Below are 22,420 nucleotides of genomic sequence, written 5' to 3' on the forward strand. Positions count from 1 at the left end.
TGCTGTGATAGTTTAGCATGTATAAATATTTTAATGAGGTCCACTGCACCAATATCGCTCTTTTCAGGGGCATAGAGCTCTTGAAATAAAGTATTTTCAACGTCCGCGATGCCATTCATGGATTTTTCGCTTTCTGTCTCTGATCCCTCGTTCTCAATACATAGGTGCATGATCACCATTTGGCGAATTTCTTTCGCGTGTATTCCAGGGAGCCATTCCAACCAACGCAAAAGCTGGTAATTCGGATGAGTCGCGTTGGCCAGAATACATTGTGAAACTCTTATTGTGTAACGAGATTTTCCATGAAAAAAAAATGACGCATAGCGCTTGACGCTTAAAATCGGCAAAATAGTTGACGGCGCTATCACTTCCGTCAACTGAAAAATAAATTGACGGCGCTAGCCTCAGCGTCAACAAAAAGTTGACGGCGTCAACGTACAACACTGCAAGCTGCACTATAGTTCGACTCACGGATCGTGCGCTTGAGCAATGTATTGTAAGGACTGCTCTCCATTCAGCGGCATTTAAATGGATGGTATAATTCACAGGCAACAACACTTCAACATTCGAAAACTTCACTCTGTCAATCTCGGTAATTAGATCTCCGTCAAAAGCCTCCACAAGTATGCGAAAATACCAGAAATGACCTGTCAAGGCTTTGTCAGTCCGAGGACAAAGATTCAAAACCAAAACCTAACTAATCGAATGGAATGTATAAGCGTTTGCACAGCAGTGCACGTTGAGGTGCATTCAGGTAGAAACGTGAACATTTCTCGAAAGAGTAACTCAATGAGTTCCAAATTACATGCATTGTATTTGATGCAACGGTAAGGTTACAATGCATTAACCAACCGCTTATATTATAAGCTCTTTCTTAAATTTGGTAGGCGGACATAGTCTTAGGATCAAACTTTGGTTCCCACAAAAAATCAGTTTATTTTGATGCAACGAATACGCTACTTATAGGAGCAAAACGTGTAGCCTACCCAGGTTATGAATGAACAGTAACAGATTAACAGTCAAAGTAGGCTACGGTTTTTTAGTACCGTATGAAGTTTCTCAAAAAAAAAATACAAACACAAATGCCCGATGAAGTCCACAAGCATGTAAGCACGCTGAAATTATATAACTTAATAAACATTTAAACTTGTGTTGAAATTAAAATTAACAGGCCTACGGGTGGTAAGGTTCTGAAACTATCAGTTACTTAAAAAGCTCAACAAACAAACAGAGCAAATGTTACTTTCGTTGCCAAAACTAAATTAAGTAGATGATATCCATCACTTAAGCGTTCTATCAGTAAAACATGTCAAGTAAAATGAACAAGTATTTATCTCTCGTGCCTTATGAAGCTCCAGAATGGGCAAAACAATTGAAGGGAATTCCAAAAGAAAGAATTGTGGTTTGTAATTTTCATATAAAATTTAGCAAAGTTTTTATGTTATGCTGAATTTAATATGCTCACAAATAAATTTAGTTAGTAGATTTGCTAGAAACTTGGAGAATTTGTAATATTATCTGTAAAACCAAATTTTAAACTTTTGTAAACATTGAACATAAAATCATTGTGAGAGATATACTTTAGCAAAGAGTTTTCCAAATTGTGTCCGAGGGTCGCAACTCGCAAGTGTGCTGCGAAAGTTTGCTGACCAAATGTTGCAGCCATAGCGCAAAGCTGGAAAGTGTCAGTTTAGAATGGAGTAGGCTACGTACGTGCTTTTGTACTACAATAGACCGACAATTAAACGCCTACATCGCTTGTTCATTAGATAGCTCCTGGCTGGTGTCAAGACGATTGTGCATAAAAATAGGCGATGTCTCACGTTTTCTTCGTAAACAGTTCTTTGTAAAACAATTCTTCGTAAGCAATTCTTCGTAAACAATTCTTCGTAAAATTAATTCTTTGTAAAACAATTCTTCCCAAAGCATTTCTTCGTGCATGCAATTGAGATTTGATGTATACGAAGAATTGTTTTAGGGATTTCATTTCACCAACAACTGTTTACAAACAATTGTTTTACGAACAAGTGTTTACGAACAATTTGCCTATAACCAAAATAGGCACACCGGCTATCTGAAACTGGGTGTCTTATTTATGACAGTTACAGGTTTGAACTTCATAATATGGATAGACCTATGCAAAGTTCCAAATACAATGTTCTTTCATGATAATTAATCTATTTTTTTGACATTAATTCATTTTTTCAATTGAGGTTGAGACGTTTGGCTGCAAGATGCAAAAGCATCGCAACCTGTGAACAGAAGGATATAAGTAAAAACAGCACTCAATGATAATACAAACTTTGTTTTGTAATAAGCTACACTGGGGTAAAGTTTTACAGATTGGTGTAATTTAGACGAAAAAACGTGTGAAATTATTTTTTCAGCTGGCTGCTTTGCCGACACCTGTCCACAAATGGAATATTCCAAATTTACCAAATGGATTTGAAGTACATATAAAGCGAGATGATATGACTGGAAGTACCATGTCTGGTAATAAGGTATTGTAAATATTTGATGGTTGCTTGTAAGGACTAAGGAATATAGTGCGATGCTTTTGACTTGCAAGGCAAATTAGCATTATGGATTCATGCGTCTCTCTGTAGGCTACTCGAGAAAATCTATTCTAGATAGGCCTACCTTCCCTTGCATTGAACGTAATAAGACTGCAAGTGACAACAGTTTCACTGTCTTGAGTCCCGGCCGAGTGGTTGAGTACGGCACACTGACCAGTGACCAGGGCCCACAAGAGGGGGGGACAACCGGTGCATTGCACCGGGGCCCGGTGAGTTTAAGGGGGCCCGACAAAATGTCTAAATTTACGCGATAAAAAGATTGATTTCAACAATTTTGCATAAAATATTGTTTTTATATTAGTTCCGTATGTCGAATGGGGCCCCCTTATAGGTAGCCTAGGCTATGCCCTTTTTTTAAATTACAGAATTTTTAATTTTTTGAGTTTAGGGGGGCCCGACAAAATGTTTAAATTTGCGTGCTCAGGTCAATTTTGCATAAAATATTGTTTTTTATATGAATATTAGTTTTGTATTTTGAATGGGCCCCCTCATGGGAATGCCCTTTTTTAGAACAATATTTGCATTTTTTGCGTTCAGGGGGCCAATAAAATGTTTAAATTTGTGTGTTAAGGTCAATTTTGCAAATTTTTTTTTTACTATTTTGAAGTTGGTATTTCTTATATTGAAGTTGGTATAACAATAGCAATGCAGGGCCATTCCGTGTCAATTCACACAGTCAAGAAAATCAACCTCTTCGATTTTCTTTAAATTTTACACACCCTTTAGTAATCCTATATAATGAACAACTGCAAAATTTGAGTGAAATTTATTGAGAAACACGAGAGTTATGAAGCATTTAGTTTGGGGGGGGTCTGACGAGGGGGCACATTTTTTTATTTTTGGCCATGTTTGAAGCCCTATTACTGCTAAACTAAATATGGTAAGAACCCAAAATTTTTACATGTGATAATACTTCTGCCAAATATTGAAAAAACAACATCGTTCACATTGTCACTCTGAAAGGTCAAAGGTTATAGACATCCAAAGTTGGTCGTTTCCAGCTCTCGGCTAAAATTTTCCAAAATTTTAAAACCTTACCAAGACCCTATTTTTGATTGGTTTTGGCTGGAATTTAGTAGAAGTGTTGTTTATAGGATTCTCTATGAACTGAGAAAATTTTAGTATAAAATATTAAAGGGTTGAGAGGTATTTAATGTGAAACATGGGTCAAAATGAAAAAAAGCTAAAAGTGGGGTCCTTTTAATACCCCAGTTACCCATGACCCCAGTGAAAATTTGCACTGAAATTTTTTCACATATTTACTAAGATATGACAAGTCTACCATGCAAAATTGATCCATGGTTCTCAATGTTTTCTTATAGAAAGTATTCGTCAAAGTTTGGACAAAAACGCTAAAAATTAGAAATGAAAAATTCAAGGGGAGTAGGGGTGATCATTATTTTTTCTTGCTATTGGCTATATAAAGTGTTCTTGATGACAGTAGCAATATTATGTGCTTGACAAATGACAATGTAGACCTATGAATAATTTTTGCAAGACGTTTTACGCATAAAGTTTAAGACAATATTATCTTTATATGTGTGTTTTGGTTACACTGTCCGATATCGTTTTGTTCGATCTTTTGGTATTAAATTTTTTTTAATTGCATGAAGAAGAAATATATAACATCAAAATGCCATGTTAATGCAAGCTGTAGTACCTGGTAAGCTGACATACACAGACTATTTGGAAAATTGGTGTGTTCCATAATTCTAAACAAAGAATGCATGATGAGTTTGTGCAATAATTGCTCTTGCAGAGAATGTTTGAAGAGCTACTTAATTGATACATTCAGCAACGAATATGATCTTGATGATACTATAAGGGACAAGCAATGGGCTCATACTGATAGAACGACAATTAACTGAGCAGCTAAAAGGCCTGGATGACTTAATCGAATCATTGTGTGACACCTTTCTTGCTTTTATTTATTTTTATTTATTTATTTGCATCAGGCTCAACTCAAGATGGTCAATATTACAATCAAACATAAAAAGTAGAAACAAAGCAGATACTCAACTCCGTAGAGCTGAGTTGTAATGTACCAAATACAGCTTTGAAGACCCATTACTTCATTAGCAAATCACAATCAAGTTACTTAAAACAAAATTAAGCTGATGATGAAGTCGTAGTACTGGTTGATTTTGCTGAGAATTACTCATTTATTGTCCAAGATGCCATGCAAGGGTTCCATTGGGACAAAACTCAGGCAACCCTTCACCCTTTTGTAATATACTACAAAAAAGATGGAGCTTTAACATTAAAAAGTTTGGTTGCAATATCAGATCACTTGAGACATTCAACAAGCACAGTGCATGCATTCATTAACCAAATAATTCCAATTATCAAATCACTTGGTAATGTGAAAAAAATACTCTATTTCAGGGATGGTGCTGCTTCACAATACAAAAACCGTAAAAATTTTATCAATCTTTGCCATCTGATTTTGGAATTGATTTCATCAGATTTTGAAATTGATGCTGAGTGGCATTTCTTTGTTAATGTTACATCTCTTGGCAAAAGTCCATGTGATGGAGTTGGTGAAACCACCAAAAGATAAGCTGCACGTGCAGTCGTGCAAGTCTTCACGCAGCAACCAACAACCAAATTCTCACACCACAAGATCTTTTCCAATGGGAGCAAGATCACATTTCTGGGTTTGAATATATTTGGGTTTCTTCAACTGAAATTCAAGACCTCAACACAAAATTTGAATCGAATATGCATTGTGTAAAACAATAACAGGCACGAGATCACATCATAGTTTTACTCCACAATCATTTCAGTCTTTGAAAATGCGTCGACTGTCAAATGATATTTCACATACCCTTGTGGATGTGGCACGAGGTCAATCACAACTCCAAGAAGATGATGCAAGTATAGGCCAATGTGTAGCTTGCAGATATGATTCTGATTGGTACATTGGCATTATTAGTGAAAAAGGCTATGAAAAGCAAGACTTCAATGTTCTGTTTATGATACTTAACAAAAGCAACAAATGTTTAAACTGGCTCAGACATCAATAACTATGCTGGATTCCATTTCATGACATTGTTTGTTCAATTGCTGTGCCGAGTATCCATGGTTCTTCTGGACAACAGTACAAACTGAGCAATGAAGATTATGACAAAATTTTCCATTTTGTCCACTGACAATGAGGACCACGTCCACATGGTACATTACAGTTGTCAAATGTATAACAATTGCTTTGTGAACAATTGCTAGAAACACAATCAAAAATACACTTCAAATGTTTTCTAGTGTATATAGTTCAATATTGTTACATTTTTTTTTTAATTTTTCATTTGTAACTTTTAACGTTTTTCTCCAAACTTTGACACATACTTTCTGTTAGAAAACACTGAGAACCATGGATCAATTTTGCATGGTAGACTTGTCACATCTTAGTGAATTTGTAAACAAAATTACGGTTGCTGTGTATGTCAGCTTATCAGGTACTACGGCTTGCACTAACTTGGCATTCTGATGCTATATACTTCTTCTTCTTCATGCAATTAAAGAAAATTTAATACCAAACGATCGAACAAAAAGATATCTCACAGTGTAGCTAAAACACAAAAAGACAATAATGTCTTATAAACTTTTTGCATAAAACGTCTTGCAAAAATTATCCATAGGTCTGCAATTGTCATTTGTCAAGCACATAATATTGCTACTGTCATCAAGAACACTTTATATAGCCAATAACAAGAAAAAATAATGATCACCCCTACTCCCCTTGAATTTTTCATTTCTAATTTTTAGCGTTTTTGTCCAAACTTTGACGAATACTTTCTATAAGAAAACATTGAGAACCATGGATCAATTTTGCATGGTAGACTTGTCATATCTTAGTGAATATGTGAAAAGAATTTCAGTGCAAATTTTCACTAGGGTCATGGGTAACCAGGGTATTAAAAGGACCCCACTTTTAGCTTTTTTTCATTTCGACCCATGTTTCACATTAAATACCTCCCAACCCCTTTAATATTTTATACTGAAATTTTCTCAGTTCATAGAAAATCCTATAAGCAACATTTCTACTAAATTTCAGCCAAAACCAATCAAAAATGGGGTCTTGGTAAGGTTTTAAAATTTTGGAAAATTTTAGCGGAGAGCTGGAAACGACCAACTTTGGATGTCTTTAACCTTTGACCTTTTAGAGTGACAATGTGAACGATGTTGTTTTTTCAATATTTGGCAGAAGTATTATCACATGTAAAAAATTTGGGTTCTTACCTAATTTAGTTTAGCAATAATAGGGCCTCAAACATGGCCAAAAATAAAAAAATGTGCCCCCTCGTCAGACCCCCCCCAAACTAAATGCTTCATAACTCTCGTGTTTCTCAATAAATTTTACTCAAATTTTGCAGTTGTTCATTATATAGGATAACAAAAGGATGTGTAAAATTTAAAGAAAATCAAAGAGGTTGATTTTCTTGACTGTGTGAATTGACACGGAATGGCCCTGCATTCATCCTAAGTTTGCTGCCCTAGTCTCTGCAGATTTCAAGGTCAGAAATGGTATTGTATGTTAATGTAAAGCTGCAAGCACACATATGCATTATGCAATGCTATGTCAGCCATGTCGGATAATATTGCAATTTTTATCTTCGAAATAGCTGATTTTACCCACTTGTTGCCATGGTTACAATCAGGTGTTGCCAGAGTTAGGAAGGGTTAGAGTTAGGAAAGGTTAGGGTTTTGATCTTTGCCCAGGACTAAAAAAAATATCCAAAATACAAGTTATTGTTTTCAACAGCTATAAACTTTTCCTCAAATTAGGGCAGAATTCCATATCTGACAACGCTATTGAGGCTATATTTACACTATGTAGTGTTTTAGCATTTTATCTTTGTGTATAACTAGTGTGTATCTGCGAATTTAAAGTTTTATTTACAATAGTGTGCCATTGTTTGTGAAATAATGGAGTGTTAATACTGTAACCTAATTTATCCTTTGTAAGAACGCGCACCGCAATTTTTGCTTGTGATTGGTGAGATATCACGCGACATGTCGCGCTGGGGGCCCGGCAGCAACATCTGCACCGGGGCCCTGCAGGGCTCTTGGAGGCCCTGCCAGTGACCACCGTAAGACAATCTCGAAGGAGGTTCGATTCCCGTTCAAGTCAAGGACGTCCACTATTCTCATCAAGTTGCACAGTTCAGTTCCCGCTCATGCCACATGGATGCACCACTGACATGGACAATACAGTGCTATGACATTGACATGCAGTAACACTTGGCATTCGGTTTACAATAGAAGTCTACGAGTGGCCATGGACAAATCTTTGCAGTAAAACTGTAGTAGTTATAACCATAATTTCAGGTGCGGAAACTGGAATTTTTGTTTGCTGAGGCGATTGCTCAAGGATGCAAGTCTATTATAACATGTGGAGGGATTCAATCTAATCATTGCAGAGCTACAGCTGTGGCTGCAAGGGAATTGAACTTAGATTGTCATCTTCTGCTGGCAACAAGTTCTACAGTAAGCATGCATTTGTATATTTCTTCCAGCGTTTGATACTGGGATATTTATTTTTAGCATCTTTTGAGCTTGACAAGTATTCAACCAAGTGTGGAAAACTTTATCAAAAGATAGGCATTATTTGACAAAAATGCAAGTGTAACTGAAACCACGACACTCGGAATGATGCAAAAGACATTGCATTGCATCAATTAAAAAGTGTGTGCTTTGGTTTACTGTGATGATGTTACAGCAAACCGATAATGATACGCTGTAAAATTGACCAAATCTTCAATCGAAGATGCATCGAACAAACGATGTTTCAACAGCATTGTCGGCGATGTATCGTCGTGTGATTCCACTGAATTTTCTGATGTTCATTCTTTGAAAGCATATTTAGCCTATTATTAACTCAGATTTCCTTACCAAATTTACTAGTTGTAGATCTAGTGGTATGGGTTAATGTTATTAATTCACTGACTTTTTTGGCGTAACAGTTTTTAATGGTTGTATACTTTAGAAATTATTTCACCCATGCAGGGCCGGATTTAGCTGATGGGGGGGCCCCCGTGCAAAATTTGTTTCCAAGCCTACGGCGCAAAAAACCACCTCTACGTCTACGGTAGCATTAATCTAGCACTGCACGTAGGGTGGGTCGATTTCTCCATTTATCGTATAAATTTGAACATAGGTGTGGCTTTACCTTCTAAACATTTCCTCAAAGTTTAAAATCGTTTCGTGCACAGCAACCCATTACCCCAATGACCCTCTGTTCCTATAACAGGGTTGCCAGATTGGGCAACAATTTGTCATTTTACCTCATCTTTTCTCCCAATCCAGCAATCCTGCGCAGTGAGCGAACTTCTAATGGTTGTGCGGTTTAACACGCCACGAAAAACTTTGTGAAACTGATTCTTTATCTTATTCATCCGATAATGATCCCAGTTTCATGGAGAGTGTCTCAACAAGTAGTGCGTACAATACCATCCCAATTCCTTGTGTTGCAAGGGAAACCGATCGAAAGATGGTTTCTCACGAAACAGTTGCTGCTATTGCCACTGCTACTTTGCAGGATGTGTTAGGAAAAGACTTCTCTACAGACATCATTATTGACCCACGAAAAGTGCGATAGCCGAGTCAAGAGGCGTAGGCTACTGGATTGAAACCAATCAATAATTTTTTATCGCTCTATTTCGATGGGAGAAAGGATGAATCAAACGTCTTTGATGACTACCACCACAGGAGAATAATAAAAGAAGACCATTACGTTTTAATGACACAACTTGGTGACATCTACATCTCTCATGTCACAACACCAAGTGGTCGTTCAGTTGACATTTTAAATGTATGATCGACGAGAATATGAACATGGATGGAATTCGAATAACAGATTGTGACGGGACAGCAGTGAACACTGAGAATCGTAATGGAGTAATTGCTAGAATAGATGATCATATCTATCATCCAGTATGAAGTTCAGTGGAATACATGTTGGCCTATGCTGCCCATCAATGAGTTACCATTGCGTCATCTATTTGGATTATTTGGAAAGACATCTGGTCCAGAAACATTCATTGGTGAAACTGGCGATATTCTGTGGTCAAACCTTATAACTAGGGCAAGTTTTTGTTGCACTAAAAACGTAAGAAAGTTGCATTTAATTTAAAAAAAATTTGTAATAAAAAGTTGCATGAAAAACAGAAAAAAGTTGCAATATAAAATTCCTACAAACAGCTTAAAACATCATACTACATAAATTCTGAGTATTTAGGAAGCCACCGGAAGCTGTAAAAAAAGTTGCAAAAACTTGCCCTACTAATTTAGTTCGGGCACTGTAGTGCTTGGCTGGGGTGGTTGAACTTCCAGCTTGCAAGCCAACTGTTGCGTCATAGATAACATTGAGATGCAGATAATCCATCACAAAGCTCTTTGTTATGCAAATCAAAGAGAATAAAACCATACTAGAAATAGTTTTATAGCATGTTTTTTAAATCACTGCTTTACATTTTTCGCAATACTTGATAAAAGTTGCAGTAAAAAGTTGCATGAAAAATATAAAAAAGTTGCAATATAAAATTCCTACAAACAGCTTAAAACATCATATTACATAAATTCTGAGCATTTAGCAAGCTGTCGGAAGCTGTAAAAAAAAGTTGCAAAAGTTGCAAAAACTTGCCCTACTTATAACCTTGGAGATCGCATTGTTTGATAAAATTGAAACTTTCCATTTGCCAAAATTGGACAATTCAATGGATCTAAGCACAGACCAGATGTACCTTTTGGAAATCTGCCATGCAATCAGTTCTGGGGAATGCTCTGAAACACTCTTACACTGAAATCCTGGGAAATATAATCATTCACAGGAGCAAATCGAATGTGCCGCTATTATGTTATTCAAACCCATCCACCAGGAGCTGTTAAGACATTGACACGATTCATTGCAACTGTATATGGGCCTGTATGGTTTGCCACTAAGATGGTCACAGATATCAGCGATGCTCCAGCAGTACTTTTCCTTATGGTACAACTCAGTCGTGGACTTGAGCCAGTAGAAGTGCATTCTGTCATTGACAAATCGGTCAAGCAAAATTGTTATGCAGCTCACCCCGAAAACTTGCTACCTGCCATGTTTCATGACTACAGGTAGACCTGCCATTCGTGAGCTAGCTGTTAGGCGAATTCTGAAAGCACGAAAGCTTTCATCTACAATAATACGAAGATTCCATCGCCCTGCTGATCAACTTAATCTTAATGCAATGGATTATATAGATATGAACGACTGGACACAGATTGATGTTACTGAACCAACATTATTATCATCTAAAAGTGAAGAACTAAAGATGAACTTTGGGATGCAGTAAAGTCAGTCCCAGTAAAATCATTATACACACCACAGACTCAAGCCGTTGAAAGAATGATTCGTGTAGTTGCTGAGGTCAGTCTCAAAACTGTCGGAAAGGAGAAAAGGAGCTCTATGATTCATTCTATCTTAGATGCAAGGAAGCAACGGCCTATATTTGAATCAAAGAAAGACTGTGTTGTTTATTTTAACATCCAGGTGTGGTTTTAACTCATGTAGCCTACCTATTGAATATAATTTACCGTCAAGTAAAAAATTGTATTTTTCCATACCACCTGGGGTAAGTGGTTAGGAGCACACCATCACATTTAAATTTTACCATTTTATTTAGTATGGCAAGCCTCACCTAAATACCGATTTATGTGACAATCCGACTATTTTGTGTGAAAATCGACCCACCCTACTGCACAGCGTTTTGCAGAGACTTCAAAGGCTGAAAGAAAAAAGAAACAACACAAAATCACATTGTTTCCACGTAGGGAGGCCCTTCAAAAGAGGCCCGGGGCACCTGCACCTTCTGCCCTCCCCTAAATCCGGGGCTGCACCTATGTTTACCTTATTTGCAGAGGTTAGTTCTAAGCATGGGCGTGTAAACAAATAGCAAAAGCTGTTCTCAAAAGTTGTCTAGCCATTCTTCACCAAAAGATAGTAAATACTTAAACTTTTCTTAAAACCAGTTGTAAGAAAATAATATCTGTTGATAAACAACAACAAATAAAAATCTCTACAATTTTTAGTAATAAGAGAACTGTTCAGTCAACTAAATAAGATATCCATAAAGAATGTTTGTTACTTTGTTTAAATAATAATCAAATAGATTTGAATGTGATAACGATTCAGAAATATCACAACAAAATATCACTAAAAGACTTTGATTTAAAGGGGGCAGAACTACTTTCTTTTTCCCCAATCTTCAACGTCATCAACTAAAATACTTTGGTTCAAGTTATTGTGATGATGTCTCTGCTCCAGCATCAATGGGGATGAAGTCTTTTAAATGTTAACATTGTTACAGTGCTGCAGTTTTTCAAAATAACAGAATTCTTTTGCCACTGTTTCGAAGCTTAACAAACAATATTGATGCTTTTGTAAAGTCTGGTTATTATATTTTTAGGCTGAAGAAGCAGTACAACATCCGGGAAACCTTCTTCTTTCTTTGTTTTCCAACAGCAATCTTTATGTCTTTCCGAAACGGCCACAATTCTACTCAGACCTACAATCAAAGCAAGATATTTTAGTGAAAAAAATAAGGTACTTTAAAAAAACAAGCGACACTATTCAGACTAAAAGCACGAGTTATCAGCTTTCTTAGCTGATCGTACTTACCGTGAACGTGTTGTCGCAACCTCCAAAGTCACAATGGATTTACATATTTATTGTTGCATGCTTGGACTGTGCAATTTTAATACAAGACACGAGGAAAGGTTGTAATGTATAATAAGTTTTTTTTTCTATTGCAGTTTGTCACCTTTATTTTATGTTTTATTTGCTTGAGCTGCGATTGAAGTGTACTGAAATCTGTTTGTTATATACTTTTTGTAGAGAAGAGACCGGAATTTCACCGTTTGCCATTCCGATCGGTGGATCTAATGGTATTGGCATGTTCGGTTACATTAATGCATGGGAAGAAATGATCAATGAAAACAACATCCTTGACGAGTTTCAAGACATTGTTGTGGCTTGTGGGAGTTGTGGGACAATTTCTGGCCTGGCAATTGCGAATTTCTTAACGGGTCAAAAATTAAAGTAAGGCTTGTGGTTTGTTTTGAGCTCACCATTTCGCTTTGGCACATTGTAATTATTAAATACGCCAGAGTTAACCCTATCTGTAGCGACACGGGGTTTTATGAGGACGCCCCACTCTAGTAGTGAAATATTTTATAGAAGAAAATATGCTAGAAATGTGAAATTTATTGAATTTTAGTTTTTATTCTTTGCCAATTTTCTGAACCTAAACTGGTCATTTTTCTACTTTCCTGCCCTTCACAATAAGAATTTCGTCTCAGGTGGCTAGACATTTTCGTGCAATGCTAAGTTATACATAATGTTTATGTTATTGCAATATAAATGTTAGTGCAATTACTTTGAAATGTAAAAACGCCCCAAAATATCTTATATTTATAAGCAAAAGTAATTTTTTTTGTTTAGTTTAGCATTACTCTATGCATGGCCACCTAAAGATACGGCCTGATTTGACACATTTTGCAGAAATTTTCAAGTTTTTCTAACTTTGGGCGAACGTTTAAATGGATTTTTCTAAAAATTAGATTTTTACGCTTTCTTTATTCTTTTCCCCAGATGACACAATAGGTTTTAACATTCTCACATGTTGAAAAACAAAAAAAATTCGATTTCGAAGATTTTAGTCAGACTGTTAATTTTCAATAACAGTCTGATTTTGCGTTTTTCAACTTACATTTTCTCATTTGCTACTGCTTCCCCAAGGCAACAAAAAAGTTTTATGTCATTAGGAAACCGCAAAAAGTAAAAACATCTCAAAAAATATCAGTCAAGCACTAGCAGTAGCTGTAATCAAAATCTGCAAAATGTGACAAATCAGGCCGCATCTCCAGGTGGCCATGCTCTATGTTATACTGTAATTCCAAATTTTCAATTTTGAAGCTATTTTTGGAAACTAAAAATAAAAACAAACTTTCTGACGTATTTTTCATCTCAAACAATTTATTTCAATAAATTTGTTAGGTAAAAATTTATTTTCTATATGCACAATAAACATGGCTATTATCTTATAAAATATTTTGGCTCTGTGATTTTCATAGCTCCCGTTAACGATTAATTAGCGCGCGGATAAGATAGCCTGTGACGTTTTCGAGTGCGAAAACAGCAGCTCTTAAGATAGGGTTAAAACACAAAAATTGTAAAGTAAATTGTTGGGATTATGCTACAAACGACTGTTATTGATTGATTGATTGATTGAATCTTTATCCTCGGACTGGGAAAGCTTCTTGCAGAGCTTAATCCTGGCAGTTTCGCATACTTGTAGAGGCTTTAAATCACTGACGCAGGCCCGGTCACCGAGATTGACAGAGTGAAGTTTCCGATTGTTGAAGTCTTGTTGCTGGGGAACTATTCCATCCATTAGATCAGGGGTGACGAACCTTTTTGCTGTCGCGGGCCACTTTGTCAATTACACATGAGTTATCGGGCCACACAACTTTTTAATCGTCAAAATTCCATGACGTCATAGATTGGAATCGACCAAAATTGGTAAATAGTGTTTTCACACCTTTACACACCACACCTTAGTCCGGGAACATCGTGAATCTGGGGTGGTAAAAGGATAGACCCTCGGCCCCAGACGCTCACACGACGACGACGACACCTTTACCTTATAACTTTCCTATTTTTTAACTTTAAACCCTGAAAGTTAGTGTTTAGGGCAGTGGTTGCCAACCTTTTTTACCTGGTGGGCCCTTTTGGTCGATATTCAAATTTAAATCCCCCCCCCCCTATAAATTTAGTTTGTTAAAAACTCGTTTACATTAATATTTTAATCTAAGTTTTGTTTACGTTTCCATTCACAAGCGATTCTAGAAGTGCTACGTTGTTGCGCTTCATTGAGTTAAACAACCAGGTAAACAAGGAACTCTTTTTTGAATTTAACGAAACTATTTTAGGTCACAAAAGGTGGTTTTACCAACCTTGTACAGTGTACAACTGTTCATAACCTGCAACCTATTTAGAGTACATTCACCACAGATTGATTTTTTTTGATATCAATTGGCTTTTTTCATCTCAAAGCACTTACATCAATAACAAATATATTAAAGTACCGTAGTTTGTCTTTATTTTTGAAATGGCTAGTTTTGTCTCAAAGTAGGTTCCCAGCAAGCATTGTAGCTCGGCCGAACGTAGGCTAATGTGACAGTTGGTAAAATAGTGCTCCGCTGTTGACCCAACGTATCTTGCACCATTCGTGGCAGTTGGGCCAACTATGGCCACCTAAAGATACGGCCTGATTTGTCACATTTTGCAGAAATTTTTAGGTTTTTCTGACTTTGGGCAAACGTTTAAATAAATTTTTCTAAAAATTACATTTATACGCTTTCTTTACTCTTTTCCGCAGATGACACAATAAGTTTTAACATCCTCACATGTTAAAAAACAAAGAAAATTTGACTTCCAAGATTTTAGTCAAACTGTTAATTTTTCTACAGTAGAATTCGCCTTAACGGCTTCGTTTATAACAGGGGTGACGAACCTTTTTGCTGTCGCGGGCCACTTTGTCAATTACACATGAGTTATCGGGCCACACAACTTTTTAATCGTCAAAATTCCATGACGTCATAGATTGGAATCGACCAAAATTGGTGAATAGTGTTTTCACACCTTTACACACCACACCTTTGTCCGGGAACATCGTGAATCTGGGGTGGTAAAAGGATAGACCCTCGGCCCCAGACGCTCACACGACGACGACGACACCTTTATCTTATAACTTTCCTATTTTTTAACTTTAAACCCTGAAAGTTAGTGTTTAGGGCAGTGGTTGCCAACCTTTTTTACCTGGTGGACCCTTTTGGTCGATATTCAAATCTAAATCCCCCCCCCCCCCCCTATAAATTTAGTTTGTTAAAAACTCGTTTACATTAATATTTTAATCTAAGTTTTGGAAGATAAACTAAACTTTCACTAGTAATTACCTTTTTAGCTGGTAATATTCCTTTTCAAACTAAAATAATTTAATTAAAGAAGAACGTAGCTGAAAAGTATTTTATTCAAAGAATAGGCATTCAAAATTCTAAGAGTCAATGCATTTAACAGTCTGTGTGAATCTTGTGATTTTTTTTCGATAACTCATGAATGTCGTGGAAGAGTATTGGAAAGAGCACAACGATTATCATTCTCCACGTCTAATCTGTTTCTTTGTTTTGTTTTCATTTGCAAGAGTTGAAAAATCTGATTCGCATAGATAAGTGGAAGCAAATGGAAGGATAATTCGAGTAGCTTTCTCTGCCACTTTGGGATAGGAATTACACATCAATGGCCAAAATCCATTGATTGATATCTTTCTGAATAAGTCTGTTGCGCAAGAATCCGTTTTGAGTTCTAAAACTTCATCCTGCAATTTATCGAGAAGTTTTTCCACCAGCAATGTGAATGAATTTTGTATTAAATCAAGCTCATCGTCATAAATTTTAGGAAAATATCGAATGAATTCCAGTTCTAATTCTAATGCTGTGAGATGTTGCAAAGTCAATTCTTTTTCCAACTCTGGAAGAACTTGTTCTTTGCCATCAACAACCAGCACCAATGATAATTCTTTAAACATGGGAACATGTTCAATTGTTCATTCTAACTTTTCTCTTTCAATTATTATCAAGCTTGCTGGTGAAAGCTTCCAAAGCATCTTTAAATGCTGAACGGTACTGGTATCTACTCCTGGAAGGGCCACCCAAACCAGCCTGGTCGAAATGTAGAGGCCAGACAAAACGTACTCCCCTCGCGAAGAAGACAGCAGAGCCTTCTAGTACCGACAATCTCCAAATGACGATGACATAAATCAATCACTCTCTTCCAACCTTCCTTGAACCATCATGGAAGCAGTAGCCTACAGTTTGTAAATTTCCATTGTATCAATATGTCAATGGCTCATGGATACAGATAACCCATGTTGATGAGCAATCTGCTTTAAACAGAGATGGCAATTGAATATATACCGTATATTGGTGTTTTCCCTTGCATTTTCAGATTTAGTTTATTCAATGGACCAAACATATCAACCAATTAAGAAAGGAATCTAATCCATCTGTCATCATTCAGCAATCCACAAACAAATTTCAATTTTATTTAAAAGTCAAAAAATAATTTAAGCTTGTCTATGAGCTCAAACACTCGTTTGGTTACGTTTCCTCATGAAAGCCATCCAGTATTTAAATGAAAAAGGAGTAGGCCTACGTGATGGATTGCATCCATGTCAGATTGTCAGTGCACTTAAATAATCGGGAGTTAATCTAATAATAATTTCCTCTTTAACGCTCTAATCTAGGCCAACTTACTAGGCTTAAAAGGTTTACAATCCTAAAACCAAATTCCCCCTGAAAATTTCCCCCCTAGTGGGGAATTCTCCCCCGGTTGGGAACCACTGGACTTTAGGGCAAGAAAATAGCAAAGGAAAGGTGTACCAGTGAAGGCATAAAACAGCTTTGAGATGTCTTTTGTCTTTAACGCATGAGCGATTGTCAAATTGTTTACGGGCCGCACAAAATTCTTTGACGGCCGCATGCGGCCCGCCACCTCTGCATTAGATGCTGCTGAATGGAGAGCAGTCCTTAACGTGCGTTGCTCAAGCGCACACCCCGAGAGTCGAACCAGCGCCGCTTGATCTTGAAGCTTCTTCGTTCCAGAAGTGACGCGCTAACCAATTGAGCTATCGGGGCGGATAGTTGGATATAGGGCGGATGTTGTTGAATATACGCTATGTCGAGCTGTTACTGAACAGAAACTAAAAACAACCAACTTAACGTCATACATGCCAAATTTTTAGCTATGAAAAGTTTATTTTAGAATTCATGGCATATCAGTGTCACAAGATAAAGACAACATTTATGGATGTATCAACGAAATGTTAACAAACAGTGGAATACTTAATGTGAAAGCTGAAGAAATCGCAGATATCATTGATGATTACAGAGGTTCGGGTTACGGAATCAGCACCAGTGAGGATCGAGGTAGTCGGTTGTACTTTAGACACATGCCATATAAGCGTAATGACCAAAGTCGATTGCTGCTTCTAGCTTCACTTCTCGTAGTCCTGTCATTAAATTTTAGTGACTTTGATAACATTATTTGTCTACAGGATTTTAGAACAATCAAGTTTCTGTAGGTCTAGTTAAGTCTTGGTAAGCACGTGCGATTGCCCACATAACGAACCATTTTTTTTTTTTATAAATTAACTTAAAAATTTAACATCTCTTTCAATGCTTCCAGAGCTTTACATTCGGATCGCCAGCACAACAGGAATAATATGTGATCCAGTCTACACTGGAAAAGCTGTTAAAGGCATGTTGTCGGAGCTTGAAAAGAATCCAACTCGATTCAAAGGAAAGAAAATTTTGTTAATTCACACAGGTAGCCTACAAGATTACTTGCCACATGTCAATTTTTGAAAAAGTAGCTGACTTTGTTTAAACGTTACTTGTTTATTTTTTGTCAAATGTTTGCATCAATAACGAAAAATGCACTAATAGTTTGCCTACAACATACCAAAATTAAAAAAAGCTGCAATATCTATGATAGTTTATCTAATCTGTTCAAAAAGCACTGATGGTTCTAAAATGTAGTGCGGCAATGATTTGAAATTAATTGATAATAAACGTATCACTTTATAGTTCTTTTTAAAATAAACTCTTTATCTTCTTTAACCCTTAGAAGGTTGGACTCCTGGAGTCTTGCTCGGTTTGGGGAGGAGGGCTGTCGATTCTTCTTATGCTTTAGGAGTAATATCTCTGTTATTTTTTAAGGCACGGTTTCAAAATTTGGGATTCACTTTGTAAAATTATTCACGCTGAGCATATTCAAAAATTAAAACTATGTGAAATTTAGAACTGCTTATATAGTTGAAATGTTGAGGTGACTTATAGCCTAACTGTATTGTAGCGTGAGTTAACACATTATTTTTTGGTAGAGTAATGAAGAACATGCATTGCAATGTTGTGATTAATTTTTTTTACATAATTTTACATACAGCCAATTCCCTTCACGCTGTGAAACAGTTAGGAGGGCCAAATTAATTACTTTCATCCAGCTGGTGGGAACATTTTGAACAATAAAATATGAAATATTTCAGAGGATGTGCTGAGAAATGCCTTATAGGCTATCTCTCAATTTATAACCTTTATTCGCTCACAATTTCAGCTCAATAGAGGTGAATAAAAGTTAGGAAAAGTCAAAAAATCTCGTAGTCGCAGCCTCAGTGGTTTTAGAGATACAACTGTTGATACAAAAAAGTTAAATTGACAGCTCCCCCCCAACTTTTAAAGGGTTAATATCATTTGTAGGTGGAATATTCAGTTTATTTGATGGAACAGTTCAACCTGAGATCCAGCAGCAGTTCAGGAAGAACACTTATCTGTGGCCCAACGATTCAACAACATATACAAGTTTACTTCAATAAATTGGAGAAACTTTGCGGTTTTGAACGACAGCATAATCATGTTGCATACTAATTTTTAGAAAAATTATATATTACAGTGTACAAAGACATACTTAATATCCTAAGGTGTAGGCCTAAGAACTTATATTTAACTATACCAGTTGCAAATATTACATTGTAGAATGTACCTTTTATGGTGTGTAGGTAAAATCTTGAAATCTCAAATTGACTTGCTCGTCGCGTCATTTTTAGCATGAACGTCACATCCACATCAACTTCTGTTTGTTCATTATTTTATTTTGGTAAACAATTTGCGAGAGGTTTTTTATCATTCGTCTTTAGCATGAAAAGTAGCTGTTTAAATGCTTTGTTCATTGGCGAAACAAAAAGTTCTGATGGACCACCAGGAAGACCATTACTTGTTGTAGTCAATACAGTTTATTGTAACCTACTTGAATTTTGAGTTTGTGTATAAAACCTTTTCCTTGCTATACAACAGTAGACAGGGTTGGAAGTCGTTAATCAAAAAGCAATGACTATTTTACGATTTGATAGTGCCCAAAAAAGCAATGATTTTCCGCTATCGATACCTAAAAAAAGCAATGAATAGCAATTACTAAAAATTGACTGGCCAATAAAACAAGCCCAAAAACAAGCAACGCGCAAAATAAAAAAAAAATACGAAAACTCGAAAAAAACAAGCCCAAACATGCGTGAAAACCGCAAGATTGGCAACACTGTTAACGGCTCTCACTGGCATGGTTTTTCTAAACTGTGTTGCGGCAAAACTTTGCTTAATCCTTTAAAGTTCGAAAACCGAAAGGAAACTAGGTCGGATAGTAATCCGAAAACTAAATCTCGTAGATTTGTTTTGACAACGAAGTAAGTGAACAACAAAAAATGATTCAGCAGTTCTTCTAAATGTCGATTAGTAAAAAACGAATAATGATTTTGTTGCTTGCATAAAAAACAGTGAATAACGCGCATTCGATATTCAGAAAGCAACGAATAACGCTATCGAATAGTGACAACTAGTCGTTACTTCCAACCCTGGCAGTAGATGTGATACAAATATTTGTTGGTAGTTTTATTGCGTTCGATGCCACTACTTTTAAAGTTTACCTTTTTATTAACTTTTCTCTTTGGGAGTGGGCTGAAACGGCTTGCTGTGACACACTATAAGCATAGATTCATATGTTATAATATAACATATTAGGTGGTCCAAGACTGCGAACATGAAGGGCCACATTATAGGGTCTGAGAAAAACTTCACGGGCCGCACAGTGAGAAATGATAACGCGTTGCTGAAAGTAGAAACGTTGTTAAATAAAAACTTAACTAGGTTGCTATTTTGAACTTCTTTTCTATAGATTTCGATCTGTTTTATCTACATTCTTACTGTTCGGCGTTAGCAGGCTATGAACATTAACAAATCTTGTTGCTGACAAAATACAGTTGCAATGAAAGGACTGAGTTTGCTGTTTTGATCGACCTGATGTTTTGCTGCACGCCTAACTCACTTTTTAATCTCTGCTTGCGACTCAAAAAGTGATTTTCAGCTAGTAAAAAAGATACGATACAATTCATAACACGTCAACAAATTAGCAAACCAAAACAATTTGTTGTTTTTTGCTTTTGCATATAGTGTCAATCTCTGGTTTAAATTCAGTGGTCGACAGACGTAAGCAGGCATCCAGGGTTTCATCCGCCATTCCGTTCCGTGTGTCGCTTTTAATCGCTTCATACAGTGTTGCCAGATTTTTTGAAAAAAAAGAGCCCAAAAATGAGCCAAAGCGATTTAAAAGTAGCCCAATTTGTCGTCGCGACTTCGACGATCGAGCGACGAAGGCGCAAGCTTTCTAGGGGGGTTTTGGGGCATGCCCCCAAGAGTCATGGACAAAGCAACATCTTTGTCCATCATGCTGATTGTGTAGATACAAAATGCATACACTGTTACAACATATAAGAAGTAGAATGTTCAATATTGAATCAAGCATTGTTCAATAGAAAAAAACTTAGACGGGACAATGCTATATATACAGACTTCCTACAAATTCCTATTTTCAAATTCAAGATACAAATGGTTCCATAGTAGATGCTAACGCATAGCATAAGCCCTTCAACTCAGATGAACTACTAAGAACCAAGACCCGACAACATTCTATCATCAACTGCTGAAGCTTCATTTTCATAAATAGAGCTGTCATACTTCAGCTCTGATGACCGAGGATCAAACGGCATTTTTCCAATTGTTGCAGCAGAGTTCTGATCCTCAAAATCGCTGACAAAAGTTGAAGTCCCATACGATTTCGCAGTTTGGTTTTGATTGCAGAAACTCTCGAAAAGGCTCGCTCAACCAATGCATTGCTGATTGGTAGCCTATACATTGTCAGTGCCAATTGAGTGACTTCTCTAAATTTATACTCCCCTGCACTGCAGCATTTCTAAACTCGTACACCTTGGTACAAAAAGTAGCCTACAACAATTTATCATTGTTTTTTCATCATACAAGGAAGACGAGTTTACATACAGTAAATTTCTCCACTGACATTCAATTTTTCCAACTTTAATTTATAGCTTAGACACCAATAAAAGCTTCAAACATTATGGCACTAAACCAAGATCATAACTATAATTTCCGATATTCGATACAAGTGCAATTTCGCTTTCGCCACTCGCCAGTCAGTCCTTCCATTTTCCCGGATGAAAATGAATACAGCATTAATGTAACAACAGTCAAAGCTGCTCATGGTCAGCGGTAAAATCAATCCTCATGCCAAATCATAAAAATAACGTCATTTTTTCGTAATAAACCGAAACTTTACCAACATTTTCAAAGGCTCGTCGGATTCTACCAATTATTCAATTCTGCCAACTCAAAATTCATTGCCAAACAACTTAAAATTCTGCCAAATTTAAGCGCCGTATCGCGCCAAATAAGAGACTGAAAGTAGCCCAAAAAAGCGCAAGTCGCAAACCAACATTTTTTGGCGCCAAGCCCAACTAAAAGTAGCCCAATTGCAGGTAAATCGCCCAATCTGACAACACTGGCTTCATAACGAAGAAAGTGCCTTCATAACGGAGAAAGTACTAGCAACAAAAGCAAAATATCAACGCACGTTTGTGTCGTCACAAACCGACATTGTTCCCTCAAAGTTACCTATTGACCCGATTATGCGAGACTTATTTAGGGCTGTGGCGATTGTAATGAGTAGAACTCGGTTAATCCGGATCTTCGCCTAATCCGGATAAAACTGGAAGTAAAAATGATTTGTAATCTTTTTCTTGAGAAACAGCTTCGGATTATCCGGATTATTTAATCCGGATCTTCGCCTATTCCGGACAAAAGTTGCGCTTTCTCTATCGCTTTATCCGGATTTGTCCGACAGTTTTGCCATTTTA

The 22,420-nt window shown here is 36.7% G+C and overlaps 1 protein-coding gene across 3 annotated transcripts; it reads left to right on the top strand.

The window, feature by feature from the left end:
- Positions 1-1,177: 1,177 nt before the first annotated feature.
- On the top strand, positions 1,178-20,506 carry LOC145785420 (uncharacterized). 3 transcript variants are annotated; one of them, XM_082597075.1, is made up of 9 exons: positions 1,178-1,402; positions 2,388-2,501; positions 7,905-8,063; positions 11,324-11,470; positions 12,017-12,153; positions 12,445-12,648; positions 17,431-17,594; positions 17,854-17,994; positions 18,924-20,505. In XM_082597075.1, the coding sequence occupies exons 1-9, from the start codon at positions 1,307-1,309 to the stop codon at positions 19,037-19,039; spliced, it is 1,278 nt and encodes a 425-aa protein (XP_082453201.1). In that variant the 5' UTR covers positions 1,178-1,306; the 3' UTR covers positions 19,040-20,505. The 3 variants fall into 3 exon arrangements, with proteins under 3 accessions (XP_082453201.1, XP_082453202.1, XP_082453203.1); XM_082597076.1 differs by lacking the exon at positions 11,324-11,470 and having other exon boundaries at positions 18,924-20,504; XM_082597077.1 differs by lacking the exons at positions 1,178-1,402; positions 2,388-2,501; positions 7,905-8,063 and adding an exon at positions 10,954-11,100 and having other exon boundaries at positions 18,924-20,506.
- The last annotated feature ends 1,914 nt before the right edge of the window (positions 20,507-22,420 follow it).

Source organism: Aplidium turbinatum, chromosome 16, assembly GCF_918807975.1.
Source record: "Aplidium turbinatum chromosome 16, kaAplTurb1.1, whole genome shotgun sequence".
Lineage (NCBI taxonomy): Eukaryota > Metazoa > Chordata > Ascidiacea > Aplousobranchia > Polyclinidae > Aplidium > Aplidium turbinatum.

Coding starts and splice junctions, on each gene's coding strand:
- LOC145785420 (XM_082597075.1), top strand. CDS start 1,307: ATGTCAAGTAAAATGAACAAGTATTTATCTCTCGTGCCTTATGAAGCT. Junction 2,502..7,904: donor GTACCATGTCTGGTAATAAG/GTATTGTAAATA, acceptor CCATAATTTCAG/GTGCGGAAACTGGAATTTTT. Junction 11,471..12,016: donor TGTTTACCTTATTTGCAGAG/GTTAGTTCTAAG, acceptor TTATATTTTTAG/GCTGAAGAAGCAGTACAACA.